This window comes from Castor canadensis, chromosome 14 (assembly GCF_047511655.1).
Source record: "Castor canadensis chromosome 14, mCasCan1.hap1v2, whole genome shotgun sequence".
Lineage (NCBI taxonomy): Eukaryota > Metazoa > Chordata > Mammalia > Rodentia > Castoridae > Castor > Castor canadensis.
In genome coordinates this window covers 5,203,858-5,226,911 of record NC_133399.1, presented here as the reverse complement: position 1 = coordinate 5,226,911, position 23,054 = coordinate 5,203,858, and the positions used below count along the sequence as shown (strand labels likewise).

General features: G+C 44.5%; 1 protein-coding gene and 1 pseudogene across 1 annotated transcript in view; both read left to right on the top strand.

Annotated features, from left to right (window-relative positions):
- The first annotated feature begins 805 nt into the window (after positions 1–805).
- LOC141416326 (anaphase-promoting complex subunit 15 pseudogene) lies at positions 806–1,544 on the top strand (annotated as a pseudogene).
- Positions 1,545–16,159: 14,615 nt separating this feature from the next.
- LOC141416625 (putative KRAB domain-containing protein ZNF788) overlaps positions 16,160–23,054 on the top strand; it is a 38,481-nt gene continuing 31,586 nt past the window's right edge. Inside the window, exon 1 of the mRNA XM_074053702.1 lies at positions 16,160–16,270. Within this exon, the coding sequence (XP_073909803.1) occupies positions 16,268–16,270 (3 nt within the window). The 5' untranslated portion in view covers positions 16,160–16,267. The remainder of the gene's footprint in view (positions 16,271–23,054) is intronic.

Below are 23,054 nucleotides of genomic sequence, written 5' to 3'. Positions count from 1 at the left end.
TTCCATTGAATACATAATACCTTTTCTCATTCTGTAGGTGAAATCTATCATGCATTAGCATGTAGGTATATAAATCAAGAATAACATTACCAATATCATAAAAAAAAGACAGAGTTGAAGCAACCAAAGTACCTGGGTCAGTGATAGAGGGAGTGACTTGTATGACCACAGCTTCACACACCATCACATGTACAACAGATAAACGAAAGAAACCACAAGAAAAACCCTTTCTGCATAACCTAACAGTACATGTACGTTCATATTAAGTCAGTCAAAATTCAAGAGGCAAACCAAGTGTATTCCATAAAAGACACAGGGTAAAGTGATAAACCATATTCAATAATCCATCCTTGGTCACCTCTGGGTGCATAGCAGGAAGACAGGAAAATGAACACGCTAGAATCAACATGACCTCTATTCTTATCTACTTGTCACTCCACTGTGTTTACATTTTCACTTAAATTCAACATGAAAGAATTTTTATTCAAATGTTCTCCTTTTCTCTTTGGACTTCTTCATCCCACCCACTGAAGATACCAGCCAAAAAAATCAAACACTGAACTCATGCAAGAAAATTATTCCTTTTTTAACAGCATGTCATATGTACCCCCCAGGGTGGCCTGGAAATTGACATTTTGCCTCAACCTCTCTACTGCTGGGACTACAGGTGGGCACCTACATGCCAGGCTTTGAAAATTGTTAAATAAACAAAAGGAAACGAAGGACGTATGAGTTTGGTGGGTCCCGGATTCTGGTGGGTCCTTCCACTTAGGCCAGGTGAAGCACTGCTGGGTCTCTGCCGGCTGCCGCCTCCCGGGGCCATGAGGCAACTGAGGCCGAGAGAGGTTAAGTGACTTGGCCAAAGTGAAACATCTAGTAAGTGGTGGAGCCAGGACTCAAACCCAGGAGCCATGTCCACCTTGTTTCCTTCACTCTTCCCCCATGTGACTGAGACACTTTGGTTTAATCTGGACTGACCTTGTGTGGAAGAGACAGAGCTGCAGCAGCAAGAACAGCAGCATCAAGCCTGGCTCCAAAGCATCGCAGAGAAAGACAACAACCTGGTACCTATTGGCAAGCCAGCCTCAGAGAGGAAGATGATGAGGATGATGAAGACAGTGAAGAGGATTCAGAGGATGATGAGGACATGCAGGACATGGATGAGATGAATGACTATAATGAGTCACCTGATGATGGAGAGGTCAATGAGGTGGACATGGAAGGCAACGAACAGGATCAGGACCAGTGGATGATCTAGGTAGACAAGGCAAGATGGCCTCAGGGAGATTCCAGGCCAGCCTAACCTACCCTGCACCCTAACCCCAACTCCTTAGCCCACAGGACCAGCTGATGGACCTACTGCCTAAAAGCTCATCCCCAGGCACTTCCTCAGCTGCTGCCAGAACCTGGTCTCCCTGGCCCCTCCCAAGTCATCATTCTGCTCTTGAATCCCCAGCGCTTGAGTCTACCCCACCTTCCTGGCTGGTACCTCACCCTTTGGTTGCCAGGTTGGATCCCTTTCTAACCCTATTTTAATAAAGATACAGGACTGATTTTAAAAAAAAAGAAAAAAGAAAGAAAATTGTTAAATAAGGAAGTCAGCTGGTGTTGTAGATTCTAGAATTCTACAAAGGAATTAGAGGGAAAACACACACGGAAGCAGCTTGCTTTACCCACAGTTTAAAAGGGACGCACACTCAGAAGGTTAAACTGGTTCCTAGGCTTAGAGATCACTGTCACTGTGCAGAGGCAACCCATGGTGGCTAACTCCCAGGAATGACTGAGGGACTAGCCAACCATGGTAATTCACTCTGGGAATTCCCTACACCTGGCTTTTCCTTCTCCCACTGAAAACAGGCTCCTCATTCACAGGCTCGATTCTGTCTAGAATGATTCATTCACAGTGCGCTCTCAACAGCCCCTCCTCATCTGTGTCACAAATCAACCTCTATGCTCACCATTCCTGACTGCCGGGTGTCCTGCTGTCCACACCTGCTCTGGGGGCCATTGGTCACAAAGCAACAGGAGCTGAGCCACTGGACACGTCAAAGAGCCAGGTCATCCACGCAACAACAGCTGAATCATAATGCAAGACAAGGTGGAGGAGGGGCGGGCCTTTCCCATCCACGCTCTTGATTGGACAGCTCCTCGATCCTGATTGGCTAGTGGTTACCCTGAGCCCTCAACGACAGGAGCAGCCGAGCCACTGGACACATCATAATTAATACCCAGGTCTGCGAAGCAAAGATGGCAGTTGGAGAAAGCAAATGCATGATGAGGGGCCGACCTTTGCTCGCCAACATAAAAAGCACAGAGCTCTTAAATTGCAGGTGGATCTGTGCCAGAGCCCGTGTTCACACCCGTGCCTTCATTCAGACCTGGTGTTACAATGCTGCACGAGCCTGATCAGTCTGGAACGCGATGCAGGATTCTTCAGCTCGGCTTCCATCCTATTTCCACGGCAGCTGCCACCTCCCTTCTTCCCGCTTTACCTGCTGGTCCCTATGCACACTTCTGGGATCCAGCTCATCATGGCTTCTCTCTGGGCTGAGCACAGACTCCCTCCCCTGCCCCTCACCTTGTGTGCCCTCTCCCTCTCGGAGACTCTTACTGATCCCACCACCTCTTGCATGCTGGTTGGCATGTGGTCCTCCCATCCATCCACTATCTTGTGGCCTGTAATGAACACAGTCCCTTCCAAACATTGGGCTATACTTACCTCTGCCTCCTCAGGAAGTGAAGGCCAAAAGATTGCAATTTAAGGTCAGCCCAAGTCAAAAGGCATTGAGACCCCATGTCAAAAACAAGCCAGGTGTGCTGGCATACATTTATCACAGCTACATGGTGATAGAGCAATAATGTCACCATTTTGTGAATCGTTGGCAAATTGGCAGCCCTGCCCCTTAACAGAAATTCCCGTGCTCTAAGACAGCCCCCCTCCTACCAGAGAATACCACGCTTGCACTAACTTCCTTAACCTCTCCCTTCTATACAAGCCACGCCTGGCCCAGAATCTGTGCTGTGCCATATTTTCCCAGCCAGCCTGGTGGTTCGAGTCTACCATTAAACTTTGCTCTTGGATGTGAGACTTTTCTCCTGAGCTTTCTTTGTGAGTGGCATTTTTCCTAACATTTTGGTGCCGTGACTCAGATTGGGTGCACTCCCAGCACTGACCTTGCTCTCCCAGCCTCTGACACCCCATCCCACTCTCTCTCTGTCTCTTTCTCAACTCCCATTCCCTTCCTCCAGGATCTGAGCTGCTTTGCCAGAACCCTTGATCCTAGAAAGCACCGCTCCCTCACTTGCTCACAGGGAATTTCCTCTGCCCCAGCATGCCTCCAATTGCCATCCACCAGTGGCCAATCATCCCTCAAGGTCTTCTCTTGGTGAGCCCTCCTCACATGCAGAGCAGTGATCTTTTTCTCCTTTCCTCAGAATCCTAGCACTAGGTCTCTGCTCATTCCTGTCCCTGGACACCGGGTTCCCTAGGACTGTGGACCCCTGTGATGAAGGTGTTCCTCCTGGGTATTCCACATCTACTCTCTCCTGAGAAACTGATATTTCGGGGACTCCCGCCATATCTCTCCTCAGGTCAGGCATCACCGTGGAGATTGGGCTGTCCCAAATTCCTACAGTCTCCCCATTGGGATGTCTCCTTGCCAAACTTGGGCCCCTCTGCCTAATGCCTCATCTTAAGCCATGAAAGCTCATTTTTCTCTGTAATCAGGCATGGCCCCAATATCCATTAGACAATGCTTCCAAATGGCCACTTAATGGCACTTTCAATCCCAGTATTTTAAGGGATGTTCTATTAGCCTCTAAACCAGCTTCTAAATGAACTAAATCCTCTCCGGAACCTCTTCTTTCCTCATGTAAGCAGACTTCTTGTGCTGCTCACGCTGCCTGTCTCTTCCCATCTTCCTGAGGGACTTTCCCATCATGGTGTCAAGTCAGTTCTTGCCAACCCTGGCCTCAAGGTGATTCCAGCTCTGGCAGAGCTCATGCTCCCTCCCTGTGTGCTGAGACCAAACCTGGGGTTTATTTAGTGATCAGAGAGTGGAGGTTTCCTGTTGCTGAAAGTGTTCGAGTACCAGTCAATGGGAGCGACCTAGAGGCACAGGTGATAGCATATCCCTCAGGCATGTTTCATGCCTCCAGGCTGTGCCTTCCCCTCCCTTACCTAAGATGTCAGGACACCTTTTCTGCTTCCTCCATGGTCTCAACGCGTGTCCTTTCTCTCTGTCTGCCTTCCCCTCCCTGGGCTTACTGGGACCCTGCCTCCCATGAAAAACGTGTAGGATGGTACCTTATAACTTAAGTTATTCCAACTAGTTTTCCAGGCCTCTCAGTGTAAAGTAACATTAAATCAGCTGGTAGGCAAAAGCGCTTACAAAAAAAAAACTGCAGCTGCCACGCTAATGCCCTAACTCCACCCCCACAAGGGAAGGAGGGAAAGCAAATAGTCGCACTTGTGCACAGCAGGAACGCCTGCCATAGCTAATAGAATCCATAGGCCAACCCAACACACATCCTAGGCTACCAGCCACACATGGTGGTGGCCAAGGCCCACTGCCACTTCCCCTAGAATAAATGCACCCAGAGTACACAGGAATGGAGGAGGGGCAACAGGCCCCAGGATCAGGCCTAGGCAGTCAGGCTTGGTTGTCCCGGGTGTGTGTGGAGGGGGTCAGTGCTTTGCACACGCCCTGCTCCTAGCCCCACCCCACACCTAGGGGCACCAGACCCAGCCCTCGTAAGCCAATTGTTAGCTCATGCTTCTATTAGACCAGACTCTTGTCTCATTAGAAAAGCAATGGGTCTGGCCCAGGACACTCAGGTTGGAAATGATTACCATTTACAATGAGCCCCAATACTAATGGCACCTGGAAATGAGGGAATAAATTTACCTACCTAGAGGGGCACAGGCAGTCCCTTTGACAGATCCACACCAAAAGGGGCTGGTGATATGGCTCGAGCAGTAGAGTGCCAGTTTGCAGGCACAAAGTCCAGGGTTCAAGCCCCAGTACAGCCAAAGGGAAAAAAATTTTGGGGATGAGGACGTAGCTCAGTGGGAGTGAGTATATGGGAGTGTTTGCATGTGCAAGGCCCTGCATTTAATTCCCAGCATTGCTAAATAAAAGACATGGTAAGAAAGATAAGTGGCACTAATGTCACTTCAGCCATCTCATAGTGGCAGAAAGTAGTTTAACCTAGACCAGATCCCTCATTCTTCAAGTGAGGAAACTGAGCCCCAAAACGGTTTAGAGACCTGCTCTCCAGAGTATCAGGTGCCAATGTGAAATAACAACTTTGCATTACAGCAACAGCCTGAAGAAAATCCCCTTACCTTTCTGCAGCATCTTATGGACAATGTCAGAAAGCATACCAGAGTGGATCCAGAGTCACAGGTGAGAGAGATTCTCCTCAAAGATAAATTTCTAGTACAGTCAGCCCCAGATATTCGTAAAACACTCAAAGTCTGTGGCTGAAGGAGAAAAGTCATTGAACCAAGTAATACAGCTAGCCATGTCTGTATGTATAGCTATGTCTGTATGTCTGGGACCTTACTAACAGGAGAGAAAAAATAAGGGACACCATGGCCTCATTGCTGCTCTCAGAGAGGGCTCCAACTGACTGGGTTCTGTATCCTGAACTTGCTACCATGATGGGAAGGAGGGGCATTTCTGCAGAGAATGCTTAAGGGGGACAGCCTGGGAGTTAGCCCTAGCCCCAACTGGGACCCTGTCCTCTCTGCAAATGTAACCACTGGAGGTCTAAGTGTCCCCACCTCCAGATGGAAGGTGAGGTGCCACCTCCTGTGGATTGATGGGTCTCGGCCTCCTGTCCATGCTCCACTTCTTGGCATTGATGTTGAGGAGCCTCATGGTAGCCATTGTGGCAGAAAAAACAAAAGATCATTTTCCAGCTAGATAGTGGAGCTCATTTCTCTGTTTTACCTTTCTCTCTGGGTCCCCAGTCCAATGACAAAAATTATCATTCCAGGCATATCTGGCAAGCCCCTAGAGCGCTAGTTTACCTGGCCTCTGCCCTTCTCTTGGGGAGACCTTCTGTTTTGTCACCCTTAGTTCCTGAAACTCCAGCGACTCTGCTGGAATGGGATGTACTATCTCAACTAAAACTCAAATTCTCCTCTCCCCAGGCAGCTATCTCTGCTGCCCACTTCTTCAAGAAAAAATAGATTCCACAGTGTGGACTGATGAGATGAGTGCAGAGTGAGCCAGGTTGATCCTCCCTATTTAAATAAAACTCAAAAATTCCTCATAGTTTCCATACCCAAAACAATATCCCCTCAAGCCTGAAGGACAATGTGGCCTTAAGCCTATCAAAACAACAAGGGCTACTAATTAGTTGCTCCAGCCCCTATAATAAATTCAAATTTCTTACAAAAGTTAATTTTAAAATACAAGTTACAAAGTAAACTGGAAAGGATATAGATAGGTAGTGAATGTATTTTTTCAGAAGTAAAAGGAAAAAGGATTCTGTAGAGAAGGGTTTGTCTTAAAGATAGTTTCAAATATGAGGGATAAAGACAAACCATCAAAGGTTTAGTATGTTATATAAAGGTCTGAGTAAGTTTTAAGTGTATAATAAAAAGCTTCAGTGTGTAATAAAATTAAAGTTGAAAAGATTTTTAAGTCATGTCAAACTAAAATCAAATTCTCTATGTCTATAAAATAACAAGGTTATCTTAATATTGTTCTGCTGTAAGTAACATCTACAAAAAACTGTTATAGGAAAAAATTTTATCAAAGAAATTATGTTTTCTGCTGATCTTGTCAAGCTTTAAGTACTACTAAATCAGAGTTAATTTACATATTTGCTTATGTGTCTTAAATGACCACCTTGTAACAGTGTTGTGTCTATACTTTATCTAAATGTGATATAAACATTTACAAAGTTATTTTAAAAATGAGACAGAGCTCTCTTTTATCCAAGAGTGTTACACTTAACCTAAATCCTGACACCTAGGTAGGTGACCCTGCCCCCACAGGTCACCTACCTATGTGTGGCCTTAAAGGGACAGACTCAGTCCCTGAATGATGAGTGCATCAACCCAATCTTCTGTTTCCCTCTCCCCCATACCAGAAGGCAGCTTAGAGCTTTCTTGGGAGTTACAGGATTTTGCAGAATCTGTATCCCTAGATATGTAGTCCTTTAGCAGACACCTTTTATGCTCCTTCTAATAAATTTGAATCCAACAGACTCTGCTCCTCTGGCTGACTATCTACTTTATCTTAACCTTCTCAGGGAACTTCTCAGAGAGCATGCAGACCAGATCCTGCCCCACCCTATAACAATTTCTGTTAAACCAGGGGATCTTGTTCTCCTAAAGGATCTTCTTCCCTCTCCATTGGGACTTCGGTGGACCAGCCCTCATCTGGTCATTCTCACAACACCCACTGCTGTCAAGCTCAATGGGATCCCACAGTGGTGGCACCTCTCAAGGAACCGTTAGAAAAATGGAGAAGGGATATGCCTATACTTCTTGCTCTCCTATTCTTAAGCTTCCTCCCTTGTATCATTCTTCATGTCTGCCATTGCTAATCAAAAGTTTAACCAGTTGTAACTCCAGGGATATCAACATCTCCCAAAACATCGAGAAGATTGCTATGAGAGGGCCCCCACCACGACGCAGGAGTCTGAGAATCTCACCCCATTCAACACCCTCTGTCAGCAGGAATCAGCTAAGAGGCCAACGCTTCACCCCAATTCCCAATTCTCAGCCCCTACCCTCATCATTATTAAAGAAAAAATGGGGGAATGGTAGAGTAATAATGTTGCCATTGTGTGAATTGGTGGCAAAGTGGCAGCACGCCCTTTAACAGAAATTCCTGTGCTCTAAGACAGCCCCACCTCTACCAGGGAATACCACGCATGCTCTAACTTCCTTAACCTCCACCTTCTATAAAAGCCATGCCTGGCCCAGAGTCTGTGCTGCGCCATCTTTCCCTGGCCAGCCTGGCAGTTTGAGCCTGCCATTAAACTTTGCTCTTGGATGTGAGACTTTTCTCATGAGCTTTCTTTGTGAGCAGCGGTTTTCCTAACACATGGGAGGCATATGTATGAGGATCATGGTTGAGGCCAGCCTTGGCACAAAACGTCAGACTTTACCTAAAAAATATCTAAAGCAAAAATTGACTGATGGTGTGGCTTAAGTGTTAAAAGGCCTGACTGACGTCACACCCCACCATCATCAAAAAACAAAGAGAAAATGAAGAAAAGACTAAGATGGTTCCTGTTGGAGTGCAATCTGGCAAAAGGGATTATCATGGGATAGCTATCGGGGTCTGCAATATGCAGATGAGCAGTGTTGGTTGATGTCAGCTCGTGAATGAAGCAGCCATATTATAGCAGGGAGGAGGATCAGAAGAAAACAGACTAGGCCTGAGTCCTGAGAAAGTAGCAGGGAGGTAGGGACGGCATACAGAGATAAAACCTCAGAAATCTGAACACGAGGAAGATCACGTAGCACCAGGGAAGGGAAAGTCACATAGCACTAGGATAAAGTAGGCAATAAAATTAAATATAACCATATATGGATTAGTCCTTGCTTTTTCTTCTGTAACCTGCTTGCAAGGGTATATACGGTAAGACTCTTTTGTTCTTGGGGCTCAGTCTTTGAACATGAGTCTGCTGAGTCTGTGCTGGAGAAATAAAACGTTTCTTCCTGCTAATTGCCTCAAGAGACCTGTATCTCAGCTAGCAAACTTCCTCAACTTTTCAGGAACTCCCCTGTGAACACTACATGACACAGCACATACAATAAGGGAGGCTCATGTGGCATGTACCTCATCCTCTGAAAAGTGCAGTGGGATACTTGTGCAGGAGCAGGATATGTTTTATGATAAACCTGAGATGGCTGAAACATTCAGTGTCTGTGTTTCACCCAATGTTGTCACAGTCATTCATGTAATGTGGCACCTATAAGTCTCAAATTATTACATATCCTCCTTTACATAAAAGGCATATATGTTACTATCCACATTTTTGGTGGGAGGCTAGGGTTTGAACTACAGGCCTTGCTTGCAAAGCAGGCCCTCTACTTCTTGAGCCAGGATTCCAGTCAATTTTGCTCTGACTATTTTGGAGTTGGGTTCATGTGAACTATTTGCCTGGCTGGCCTGTGATAAGAACTGCCACTTCTGTAGCCTAAGCTGCAGCTGGTCTCATCCCTTGCAGATCAAAGCCTATTGTACCTTATCTCCCACCACCTCTCTTTTGTCTGTCCCTTGCCCTTGCTTTCTCTCAAATGCCTGCTGAGAGAAGCTGCTGCACCATCTTCTCTTGGCCAGACAGCCTGCTTATTAAATGTTTAGACATGAGATAACCCTTGTGAGCCTCCTTTGTGTGTGGTGTGCCATGTTTTCCTAACATTTGGTGCATTGGCCAGGAACACGTGAGCTTCTGGCATTGATCTTGCTCTTCCAGTCAGTGACTTCAGGCCATCCTGATATATACTGCACTCCCAAGCCTACTTTGGCCACAAGGCAGACATCCCCTGTATAGGGGTGCCTGGCTGAGGGATTATATCAGCCTGCCAATGCTACGTAGGTGGGAGCTGCCTTCCTTAAGCCTGGATAAACTTACTGGGATCTGAGCTGCTTTGCCAGGACCCCTGATCCCAGACTACTGCTGCCATTGCCACTCTCGCTCACAGGGAACCTCTTCAAGGCCAGTGCGCTTCTTGTAACGTGCCCACCACTGGCTGATTTATTCGGTCCTCCTTTGGTGAGTTCCCTCAAGCTGCCATGCCATGAGTCGTAGTTCTCTCTCTCTCTCTCTCTCTCTCTCTCTCTCTCTGTCTCTCTCTCTCTCTCTCTCTCTGTCTCTCTCTCTCTCTCTCTCTCTCTCTCTCAGTTGGTTGAAAATCCTAGTACTAGGTCCTGGCTCACTCACCTCAGGACCGGGTTCCTGAGGCATGGATGATCCTCTCAGTGAAGATGTTCCCTTGAGGTGCTCCACTCCTCTGTTTTGTCCAGGAAAGCAGTATCTTGGGGATCCCTGCCATATTCTTCCTCAGACTGGGTCTCACCATGGGGGCTGGACCTCCCAAAATTCCCTCAGACACCCCTCTGGGCTGTCTATTGGCCAACCTTGAGCTCCTAAGGCTCTTGCCTGATCTAAAGACAAAAAGCTCATTTTTCTTTCCAACCAGGCTTGGCCACAATACCAATTGGACAATAACTCTAAATGGCCACTAGATGGCACACTTGACCCTAACATTCTCAGGGATCTCTAAACCTTCTGTGAACACACTGGAAAATGAAAGGAGATTCCCTATGTCCAGGCTTTCTCTTATCTCCGTTCTAAGCCTTCTCTCTGCACCTCTTGCTCCCCTGCCCAAGTCCTTCTGGCAATAAAAACTCCAATTAACGTCCCTTACTCTAAAAACCTTCCCTTTCTTTGACCCTGCCAACAAACCAAATCCTCTCCCTAACCTCCTCCTTCCCCATGTAAGCAGACTTCTTGAGCTACTCACACTGCTTGTCTTTTCCTATCTTCCTGAAAAACTTTCCCAGCATGGAGTTAAACAAGTCACTCCTTGCCAACTCTGGCCTCAAGGTGATTCTGGCTGTGGGAAGCTCATGCTCCCTCCCTGTGGGCTGAGACCAAGCCCCAAGTTTATTCAGTATGCCTTATGCTACATTGGAAGAATCTTGTTTAATTATGGCATCTGATGACTGCTTCTCTTCCCCTCCATCTAATGTCCCTTTTTCCTGAGACAGCAACCAGAGAATGGAGGTTTCCTTTGCTGAAAAATTTCCAGTACCAGTCAATGGGAGCAACCTAGAGACACAGGTGATGGTTAATCCCTCAGGTGTGTGTTGTGCCTCCAGGCTCTGCCTTCCCCTCCCTTACCTAAGATGTCAGGACACCTTTTCTGCTTCCTCCATGGTCTCACTGCATGTCCTTTGTCTCTGTCTGCCTTCCCCTCTCTGGGCTTACTGGGACCCTGCCTCACATAAAAAACTTCAAACATGGTACCTTATGACGTAAATTATTCCAACTAATTTGCCAGGCCTCTCAGTCTAAAGTAACTTTAAGTTACTTTACAAAAGTGCTTACAAAACTGCAGCTGCCACACTCACGCCATAAGTCCACCCCAACAAGGGGAGGAAGGAAAACAAACAGGTGTGCTCGTGCACAGGATGCCGGCTCCTGGGCACAGGGAAAACACCTGCCAAAGCTAAGAAAATCCATAGAGAAGACCCAGCACATCCTGGGCCACCAGCCACATGTAGCAATGGCTGTGGCCTGTCACCACTTCCCCTATAATAAATGCATACAGAGTACACAGGAAGGGGGGAAGGGCAACAGGCTTCAGCATCAGGCCTAAGCAGACAGGCTCACATGTCCCAGAGGGAGTGGCATCTTACACAAGCCCTGCTCCTAGTCCCACCTCACACCTGGCACCACACCCAGCCCTTGTAAGCCAATTGTTAACTCAAGGTTATAGTTCCAAAAATAACAAAATAGACATTACTGTGGTCTCTAAACTTCTCATTTAAAATTTTTTATACTTTTGGCCTCAACAAAGTTTTTTCCCTCCAAATATTAACACTAGTTGTCCCATATGGTACTATTATTGGCCCAAAATGCCCTCTGAATGCCCTTCTCTAACTTTACACATGATTTATTCCTTTATTAAAAAGTAGACTTTATTAAATAGGCTGCCTGCTGTTAGCTAAAAGACAGGATCCTAACATTTTGTTCTTTCTAGATGGGATCTGCACCTTCCAGTCTTCTGGCTTGTAGATGTTAAAAGCTTTGTACTGAGGCCTGGCCTCAGTATGCCTTGGGTGACCAAGAGAAGTGGCATTCACAGGGTTCCTTAAATTACAATACCATACTCCAGTTAGACCTTTTCTATAAAAGGGAAAAAAGTAAACTGAGTTCCCCATTCAAATATTCTTCCATCTCAGATTGGCTCCAGAATTACTATTTAGATACTCAAACGCTGGCAATTCTTTGTAAGCCACAGGATAAACATGGAAAGGAGGACCAGAAAAGCCCCTTATCAATGTCAAGGCCCACCCCTACTGCTCCACCATCTGTCCTACTTTCTAAGCCACCCCAATATCCAAAATGTCCTAATGTGTGCTTCCCCCTTTGACAGGTAATGGTAGGAAGAGGTCCAAGCCTTTCAATTAACATAAAAGGATATTATGCTTCTACTAGACCAGACTCTTTTCTCATTTAAAAAAATGGGTTCTGGCCCAAGCCACTCAGGTTAAAAATGATTACCATTTACAATAAGCCCCAATACTAATGACACTGAGAAATGAGGAAACTGAGGCCCAGAACGGTTCAGAGACCTGCTCTCCAGAGTGTCAGGTGCCAATGTAAAATAACAACTTTGTTTTACAGCAATGCCCTAAAAGAAAATCTCCTTGCCTTTCTACAAAATCTTAAGGAGGCTATCAGAAAACATACCATGATGGACCCAGAGTCACAGGTGAGAGAGGTTCTCCTCAAAGATAAATTTCTAACAGTCAGCCCCAGATATTTGTAGAAAACTCAGTCTATGGCTGAAGGAGAAAAGTCATTGAATCAACTAATACAACTAGCCATATCTGTATATTATAAATGGGACATTACTAACAGATAGAAAGATAAGAGACATGATTTCATTGCTGCCTCCCATCTGACTGGGGCCTACATCTCGAGTTTGCTACCATGGTGGACAGGAGGGCACTTCTACAGAGAATGCTTAAGGGGGGACAGCATGAAGGACAGCCCCAGACCCTACCCTCTCTGCAAAGGTAACCACTGGAGGTCTAAGTGCCCCCGTCTCCAGATGGAAGACGAGGTGCCACCTCCTGTGGATTGATGGGTCCTGGCCTCCTGTCTGTGCTCCACTTCTTGGCATCAATGTTGAGGATCCTCATGATAGCCATTATGACAAAAAAAGAAAAGATCATTTTCCGGCCAAACAGTGGAGCTCATTTCTCTGTCTTATCTTTCTCTCCTAGTCCAAGTCCAATGACAAGGTTATCATTCAGGACAAATCTGTCCAGCCCCTAGAGCACTATTTTACCTGGCCTCTGGCCTGCTCTTTGGGAGAACTCCTCTTCTGTCACTGTTTCCTCATAATACCTAAAACTCCAATGTCCCTGCTGGGACAAGATTTACTATCACAACTAAAAACTTAAATTCTCCTCCCCCAGGCAGCTATCTCTGCTGCCCCCTCCCTCAGGAACAAAGACATTCCACAGTGTGGGCTGATGAGTGTAGGGCGAGAGTTGATGTCCCTCCCTATTCAAATAAAACTCAAAAATCTCTCACAATTTCCACACCCAAAATAATATCCCCTCAAGCCCCTCTGAAAATGATAAGGCCTTATGCCTGTCATAAATTCCTTAAAAAACAAGGGCTACTAACTAGGTGCTCCAGCCCATATAATAAATTTAAAATTCTCATAAAAGTTAATTTTAAAATACAAGTTACAAGGTAAACAACTAAAAGATATATAAATAGGTAGTAAATATATTTTTTAAGAAATTAAAGGAAAAAACGTTTTTAAATAAAAAAGGATTTTATAAAGAAGTGTTTGTCCTAAATATTGTTTCAAATAGGAGGGATAAAGACAAGCCATCAAAGGGTTTAGTATGTTATATAAAGGTCTGAGTAAGTTTTAAAAATGTATAATAATAAGTTTCAATATGTAATAAAGTTAAAGTTAAGTATAATCTAAGAGTTGCCTACAAGATTTTTAGAGTCATGTCAAACTAAAATCAAATCCTCTGTCTATAAAATAATGAGGTTATTTTAATATTGTTCTGCTCTGAGTAACATCTACAAAAAAAATTACAAGAAAAAACTTTATCAAAGAAATTATTTATGTTTTCTGTTGATCTTGTCAAACTTTAAGTACTACTAAATCAGAGTTCATTTACATATTTGCTCATGCAACGGTCTCTTAAATGACCACCTTATAACTGTGTTTAATATCTAGATTAATCTAAATGTGGTACAAATATTTACAGAGTTAAAAGTGTCAGTTTATGTAAAATGATGAGTTAAATCTCTCTTTTATCCAAAAGTGTTACATTTAACCTGCATCCTGACAGTCAGCCTCTATTTGCCTTTAGAGGTCCCACAAATGCTTCATAACAACTAATGTGGTCAGTCTTGCCACAAAAATTTAAAGACAGGCCTCATCTTTGTGGACAGGCCCTAATCAGAGATTTATTAGATTGGCACTACCAGAGGTCACCCTTCTTCAATGCAGAGTCACAGAGCCCCTTATGTACAATGCAACTGAGTCCCTTTTAAAACATTCTGGCCTCCGGGAATACAAAGTCTCTAAGGAAAACACTCAATTATGTCTCCCTCAGGTCACCTACCTAGATGTGTTCTTAAAGGGACAGACTCATTGCCCGAGTCATGAGTAAATCAACCCAATCTTCCATTCCCCTCCCCCCAATACCTTAAGACAGCTTACAACAAGCTTGGTAGTTATAGAATTTTACAAAATTTAGATCCCTAGGTATGCAGTCCCTTAGCGGACACCTTTTATGCTCCTCCTAATATTCCTATTTGGGTCTTAAATAATGTATGGCCAACCATTTCTCTTAGAAAACTTGACTCCAACAGACTCTGCTCCTCTGGCTGACTACTACCTTATCTTAATCTTCTCAAGGAACTTCTCAAAAAAAACGTACAGATCAGATCCTGCCCCACCCTATAACAATTTCTATTAAACCAGGGGATCTTGTTCTCTTAAAGGATCCTCTACTCTCTCCATTGGGACTTCAGTGGACCAGCCCTCATCTGGTCATTCTCACTACATCCACTGCTGTCAGGCTCAATGGGATCCCCCAGTGGCAGCACCTTTTAAGGAACTGACTCTTAAAACCCTCTAGAGAACAACATTTTACAGTGGTTCTCCTGGCCAATGCCCATCCTAGTGCTTATATTTCTTGCTCTCCTATTCTTAAGCTTCCTCCCTTGTGTCATACTACATGTCTGCTACTGTTAATCAAATATTTAGCTAGTTGTACCTCCAGGGATATCAACATCTCCAAAACTGCCTGAAAAAACTACCGTGAAGGCCCCATCCAGGACGCCACAGGAGCCTGAGGATCCTGCCCCATACAACACCCCCTGAGAGCAGGAAGCAGCTAAAGAGACTGATGCTTTGCCTCAATTCCTGATCCTCAGCCCCTACCCTCATCGTTATTAAACAAAAGATGGGGGAATGATAAGAACTGCCCCTTCTGAAGCCTACATGCAGCTGGGTTCATCCCTTGCATATCAAAGCCCACTGTCCCTTATCTCCCGCCACCTCCCTTTGCCTGCCCTTAGACCTTGCTCCTGCAGCAGGTCTCATCCTTTGCAGATCAAAGCCTACTGTACCTTATCGACCACCCACTCTCTTTGTCCATCCCTTGCCCTTGCTTTCTCCCAAATGCTACTTAAGGTCAGCATTAAGTGCCCAGAGAAGCTGCTGCATCATTTTCTCTTGGCCAGCCGGCCTACTTATTAAACATTAGGACATGAGATAACTCTCGTGAGCCTCCTTTATGTGCCGTGTGGGGCGTTTTCCTACCAGCCTGAAGCCTTGATCCTCCCACTATCAGCTCCCAAGTACCTAGCATTACCAATATGACCCCTCCCCCAATGCATGTCTATTATCCACGTTTTTGAGGTGAGGAAAAGTAAGTTGGAAGGATTCAGCAATACATTTGAAGGCACAGTCATGCCGTGGTGAAGCCAGCATTAACATCATTCTGGATCCGGTGACAAGGACACACATTTTTCAGGGATCTGCAAGCAGAAGTTTTCACATGAGCACAAGGAAAATTCTATAATCTGAATACATAGACATGTTTCAGGTATAGAGCACAGTGTTAATTAACGAACGCTGTCCCCAAGCTGGAAGAAAACATTGGTTCCAGCAGCCAGCATGAGGCACTCGGCGAGTCTGACACGACTGCCTGCAGTACCTGGGACTAAACTGGGCTGCAGTGTGGCATTTCGCTTCCTCTCCGCTGGGTGAGGTTCGCTCCTCCTCACTAAGGCCGACGGGAGGCTCACCAGCCAATCAGGGCCACAGGAGCTGTCCAATCAGGAGCGCCTGAGGGGGGAAAGGCCCGCCCCTCGCCAGCCTGCTTCCTTTCTGACTTGGCGATTGTTGCGTGGGTCACCTGGCGATTTGAGGTGTCCCGAAACTCAGCACCCATCGCTCTGTGACACTGTCCCCTGGACCAGGTGTGGGCAGCAGGACACCCGGCAGGCAGGAATGGTGAGCGTGGGGCGGGTTTGTGACACGGGCGAGGAGGGGCTGTTGAAAGCGACTGGGCCCCGCGTGAGTCCCGGAGTCTGCGGCAGAGTCGCCGCCGGCGCCGCTCCGCTCGTCCCCTCGGTCCCCGGGCGGGGCGGGGCCGCAGCCGGGACCCCAAGTTCCTGTCCCTTGTCCCCGCCGGAGCCCCCTGTCCCTCCGCGCCCGCAGCCCCGCGTCTCCCCCCATCATGCGGTGTCCACGGAGGTGGCGGGAGGCTCCCGAGTGGCCGCGGGGTCCGTGCGGGAGGAGCGGGGTCCTTGGGGGCCCCGGACCCCAGTTTCCTCAGTGAAGACCTGAGTGCAAAGAATTTTCCTTATGTTTTGACGCATCGTCTTTAATGAGGATCAGGTCGCCTGTCCTGTGCTCCTTAGCTTTGGCAAAGTCCCTGAACTGCCTGTGTCCCCCGAGTTGCCCGTGCACTGGAAGGCTTAACACACCCACGTGCGTTTGTGGGTCAGGTGGAAGAGGAGCCATGTGACCCTTGTGACAGCATTGCTACTAGTTGGTGTTTTAAAAGGAATGCAGACTGCACTGGCGGTGTGGCTCTAGTGGTAGAGCACCTCCCTGGTGTCACAGGCAAGAGATGTCACGAGAAATACACACATATATATACTTTGGAAGAATCACAAGTTGAGATATGGGACACTGAGGCAGTTATGTTGTGCCAGCATAGACCCAGCGGACTGAGCCCCAAGGACAATGGGGTCTCACCTTACATACCCTTGCAAGCAGGTTACAGAAGCAAGAAGCAAGGTCTAATCCATATATGGTTATATACAATTTTATTGGCTACTTTACCCTTGTGCTACATGACTTTCTTCCTCCCCAGTGTTACATGATCCTCTTTATGTTCAGATTTCTCAGGTTTTATCTCTGTTATGTCATCCCTACCTCCCTGTTACTTTGTCAGAACTCAGGCCTAGACTGTTTTTTTCTGATCCTCCTTTCTGTTACATTATTCCTCCCTTTGATACTCGGACCCTTCCAGGGTCAAAGCGTATCATCTCGATCTAGGGGTTTTTATTTTTATAGCATCATAACATCAGTGGCCATTTTTTTTCCATAATGGCCTCCATAATAGTCCTGAAAGATGGCAATACCGGGGAACCAGGCAGGGGCAGTGTTAAGCATGCTCATAAACTAACCCATTGCCCCTGTCAGGGTTTTGAATCCACCTAAGACAGACAACCATCCTCTAAACAGGTCATTCTAAACAAGTCTGGATGGGGACATAGGTAAGCTTTTTTATTTTGTCTGTGGTTTTTTTAATGACCTTTCTTTTATCATCAATTTGTAAGCAGCAGTAGCCCAGGTTAAATTTTCTATAAACTCCTCTCTCAGAAGCAAGCAAATACTATTTTAATAACAGCCTATAAACTCCTATCTCAGAAGCAAGCAAATACTATTTTAATAACAGCCTGCAGCCTGATGATATATAGGGGTGTGATAGCTCCACAATCTGTCTTCTGCCCAAGTACCAGGGCTATAGCACTGGATGATTTGCTTGGAAGGCCATTTGTTATCTTTTTCTTTCTCTTTTTTTTTTACTCATATTTGCATACAAAGTTTAGGTCATTTCTCCCCTCTTTCCCCTGTTATCTTCTTCAATTGTCAAGTTTTAAGGCACCCCATACTGTCTACTTAATCTTTCTTTATATATGGGGTTTTTCACTTTGTCTGAGGGGAAGCAAGAAAAAGAATGGTCTGATTGAGTCTATCACACAAGACCCAGACCAGCCACTAGGTAGCACTGTACAAGCTTCCTTTTCATAAATTTAATGCAGCCCCTGGGCACCCATCAATCTATGTTTGCAGTATGATTGTTCCAAGCTTTGTGGAGATTTGAAAAGTTGGCCAGTGGGTCGGGCTGGGGATCTTTGTGGTTTGGAGTTCACCACCACTGAGTCTTTTGGGCAGAGTCGTTGTAAAACTTCTGTTCTAAAGAAGTTAAATCCCCCACCAAGGTGGAGAATTGGCTTTCTGGGCATGAGATAAAATAATTTCCAATGGTACAAGTTTTTAGGAGCTAGATGCCTTTTCTGTGTTTTGAGAAAGCAGTTTTATTAAAAGGCTCCTGTAAATTTAGCTCGCTTGCTTCCCAATGCCAATGGTTTGCCGTGTTGGTCTCCCCAAAAACATAGCATGAAGTGACATTTAGTGTCTGGGGTGTAGACTCAGCCTGTGAGAGTAACAAGTTTTTAGCTTTGGCGGAGATGGAAAATTCACTCCTCATCTCCTCATAAAAGCAGTGGAAAACTTGGTATGAGCAGCTCTCATGGGTAATAGTTACTAATTTGAGGTGCATCACACTCCCAGGGTCAAGGCCCTTTCCATCTATCCTTATGCTAATTACATGTCCCCAAGTCCAATTGGATGGCTTAAGTACAGTGAAGTTTACAGGGTCACAGGTGCCACGGGTGCAGTCAGGTGCAGCTTTCCCCTAGTGAAGGAGGCTGTATATTTATCCCTTTGCCATGTGGCCCATGAAACACAACCCCAGTAAGGGCAATAATAAGAACCCACATCATCACATGGCCAAGAGTTGTCTCCCCAGCACATATACTTATTATTTGATGTATAGGCTCTTTTTCAAGATAGGCCCCCACAGCCGTAGTGTATACCTTCACATCTGGCTTGGTCTGTGGCTGCACAGGCATCAAAGAACATAGACACTGATTTATCAGGGCTAAACACCTGAAGCAGATGATGAGGTTCCAAGTGGCAGACGCTCCTGATCTCTAATCTTTGCTCCTGAGGGTGGTAAGTGGGGCTAAAGCAGATATGCTGATTACCATGGAGCACACTAGATAGGTGGTGTGGTTGTGAGTGCATGACCCAACGACAGAGTCTGCACAGGAATAGTAAGTATGGAAAAGCAAAGTTCTGCTGACAACACTTCCTGCCTGAGTAGTGTGCATGCATAGGTCACAGGAAGAGGGCTCTGGGAGCACAAAGGGAAACCATACCAGTAATAATAAACAGTAATTAAGCATCCTGCCCAAATGAGGTAGAAGAGAGCTAATAAAAACTTTTCACCCTGAGTCCAGTAGGTGGGGGTGGTTTCTGCCAAACCTGTGGCAAAGACTAGGGTGAGAACTACAGAAAAGGATACAGACAAAGGTGACAGTGTATTACAGTGCAGTAACTGATAAGGAAAACAGTCTGTTTGTCCCACTGGAGAGTTGACTCCTCAAGCTTCTGCTGTACATAAACTAGTCAGCTTTCGATGGTGACTAGAGCAGGTGTGTCATCTCATTGTTCATGGTCCCCTGTTGTTTGCTGGAAAGTAGAGACCTGCTGAGGGAGGGTGCTGACATTTCGGGGGTGATCTAACACAGTGAAGCTGGATTGGGGTTGCACTCCCACTTGAGAGAAGCTGGCTTGACTCTACTGTGGTGAATCTAAGGAGCAATCTCTGCTACTTTACTGCAGTGGGAGTAGACAAGATAACAACAAAAGGGCCCCTCCAATGGGGTCTTAATGGTTAGACATTTTATTTTTTTTACCCAGACAATGTCTTTTGGATTTTTTTTAAACTGAGTAGAATTATCATGGCAACAGTATATTATCAGTATATACGTCTAAGAAAATGCATTGTTTACTAAAGTTAAAATCACCATCTTTAAGTATCAAAGGCATGTTTAAAGCCACTAATAAATAGTCATTTTGTCTCTATTTAAGTAGAAGACCCTGTCTAAAAATGTGAGTTTGTGTCTGGAAGGGCTTTAATGCTAGATAGTCATACATGCATAAGAACCATTTCTTTCATCCTCGCGGCCTTGGCTATTTTTGAGAGGTCTGTAATGAGTGACTCCATTGAACTTTGATAGCATTTCCCCTCTTATCCCAAACTGTTTGTCTCTGAGCAGTCTTCTCTGAAGATCTGTCTCCCATCCAAGTCCTAACCAGACCTGACCCTGTTCAGCTGCTGAGACCATTGAGATGGGGTGTGTTCAGCGTCGTATGGCCATTACTGAAGATCTTTCTTGATTGGTCATTTTTTTTTCATCAGGAGGATTTGCTCTTTTCTGGATTTTGTTTGTTTGTTTGTTTTTGTCCCACATCAGTAGGGATGTAATGAGCAGATCAGGTGGGAGTCAGTGCCAACTAGACCCTTTTGGCCAAATTTAAGCAACAAAGAGGCTTAGGCAGTGAGCTTTTAGACAAGATCAATACAAAACAAAATGTAACAAAAGTAGATGTCTAAAAAGCTAACCTGGTTGACACATAAGTAATTATTAGAGTCATTTTTTAATGGACTTGTAAATACCTCAGAAGGATCAGAAGTGTAATGGCAAAAACTTAAGAGTCATGGTTAAAATTCTGATGGACAATTTAGTATCTAGCAGAATAGTATATCAGTACCATTAACTTTTTGTTGCCATGTTTATCTAAATTTTGTATTTTAGAACTCTTGATATACTTGAGAAAAACATAAATATGTTTGGTTAACAAGGACCAGCAACAACATCACAGCTCTATAGAGGTTATATATACATATTAGTTTCATTGTTGTTCTTTAAGTAAAACCTTAGATTTTCTCATCAGATGGGGGCAGAGAAGAGTGTCATTGACTCCAAATAGCCCAGTCACAGACACCTATAGGGTACTGACTGTATTAGAATCAACCAGGACAACAGTTGTTTTACTATGAAGTCATCTAGAAAATTTTACATAAACATGACTCAGTTACTTTAGTAGTCAAAACCCTGACAAAAATCACCAGAGGAAGAACACACGTAACTATTTATGGGACTAAGTGTGACGTTAGGAAACCTCATGGCCATAATCCTGGCTCTGATGTTGATAAGGAATCACATCCCATATTGTTGACATTAACAAATGGCCCATGACATACAGCAGGATCCCACCAATGTGTCAGTGGAGCCCCCATAAAATAACAGTCCCAATCTGGCCATCCCAGGCCAAAAATTTCCTCTGTCTGCCCTGTGGAAGGAGTAGGCCTAACATCCCCACTCTGTTGACTCTAAAAAAACCTAGAGGTCTGACCTCCCAGGTAGTGTTCCTTTTTGAGTTTTGTTTTTAATCTTAACTGGAGCGTGTACTTTGGCTTTTTTTGTTTTTTGTTTTACCTAAGTAAATCTGTTGCAGCCCTCATTTCTGTGTAGTGCTACTCCCTGTGTTCAGCTGCCTCTTTCCTCTCTGTGTCTTAATAAACTCTTGTTTTCTTGACAAATTTGTGGATTAACATATAGCACCAAAACTTCCTGACAGTTATCTTGACTAAACAAAAACCATTTTTAAGATAGTTTTATTTGTAAATGTTTTCAATAACAATATATTTTTTGATAGCATTGTTGTTATGAGCTTAGAGAATTAAGTTTTAGTTTTACTTCAGTACATTAAATTTTGACCTTACAAAACCTTTAATGTAACTGGATTTTGGTCAACTTACTTACATAAGTATTTATAAGCCCCATCTTTTTACGACAACTTAATCTGTACTTTTGTGACAGTTTACTTTGTATCTTTTGGTGGAGCTTGTCTTTATCCTTCTTTTATTTTGAAGGTTTTTTTAAACTTTTATCTTTTAAAAACCATATCCTTAACACCATAGATATCTATGTGTGTATACATATATATTACTTGTTGAAAATCACTCATAAACCCTTTTATCCTAGAATGTTATATTTGTATGAAAAAAGAAAGCAACCTTAAAATTATTTTTTGTATGAAAACAATTTATAGAAAGCCCATTTGTTAATAGGCCTATGTATTATAAGAGAGAATTAAGTCCCAGATTATATTTATGACATAATGAAACAGGCTAAGGTCAGTTTTTAAAAATACAAGTATAAGATTTCTGCTTAGGCTATGCACCCCCCTCCTTTTTTTTCTCCTCTAGTCTGAGCCAGTGTTAATCCCGAATGTCTGCATCCTAGTGAGACCTGATTGAAATAAGTTTGAAAACCAGTTTTGTAAAATGTACCAGTAGAACAGAATAATTTTTTACATTGACTCTATAGTAAGAGCCATATTTATCTGTAAAAAGCCTAAGCAGTTTATAACAGAGACCTTAAAATGAACACCATAGTTTTTTTGTTACCTTGAGTGTAAACCTTACAGTAGCAGTTTAAGAACCATTTTGAAGATGCTTGCACACACACACAAGTTTTATAACTTAATCATGCTGGGAAAAATGTCAACTGAAGCATTCATAAGATGATCTGGAATTCTAGGAGTAAATTAAAAATTGCTCAATGTTTTAAACAAACTGACACATACAACATTAGCGTGCACTCTCAAAAAAAGAAAAAATCTTTCAAATTATACCCAGAGGGTTATCTGATGGAATGGTTGATGATGCATCTGTTCTCTTGGGAATCTCCCTCTATGGATCTGAATTTTTTGTTATCCACCTCTAACTTTGGTTGTGGCTGTTTCCCAGGAAAAGCTCAACCTCCCTAATGGGTAAAGAATTTACCTTTTAGGAGAATCTCCATGACCTGTGACTCAGGATCCACTGTGGTGTGTTTTGTGATGTAAGAAGGCTGTGGGGGATTCATCGGGTCCTTGTTGGACAGAAGTAACCTGGGAAAAATTAAGGGGTTTGACTCTAGCCCTCTTTAAACCTTCAATGGTGAGGTGAATGAAATGGTGTCTAGCCCATTCATCAGCCTCTTGGGCCCCAGTCAGGACTCCAGGGTCCTCAGCTTCCCCTTCTATGGGTACGGGCTTAACAGAGGACTTTTGTAGGTGATAATTATTGCCAGCCTGAGTGGCC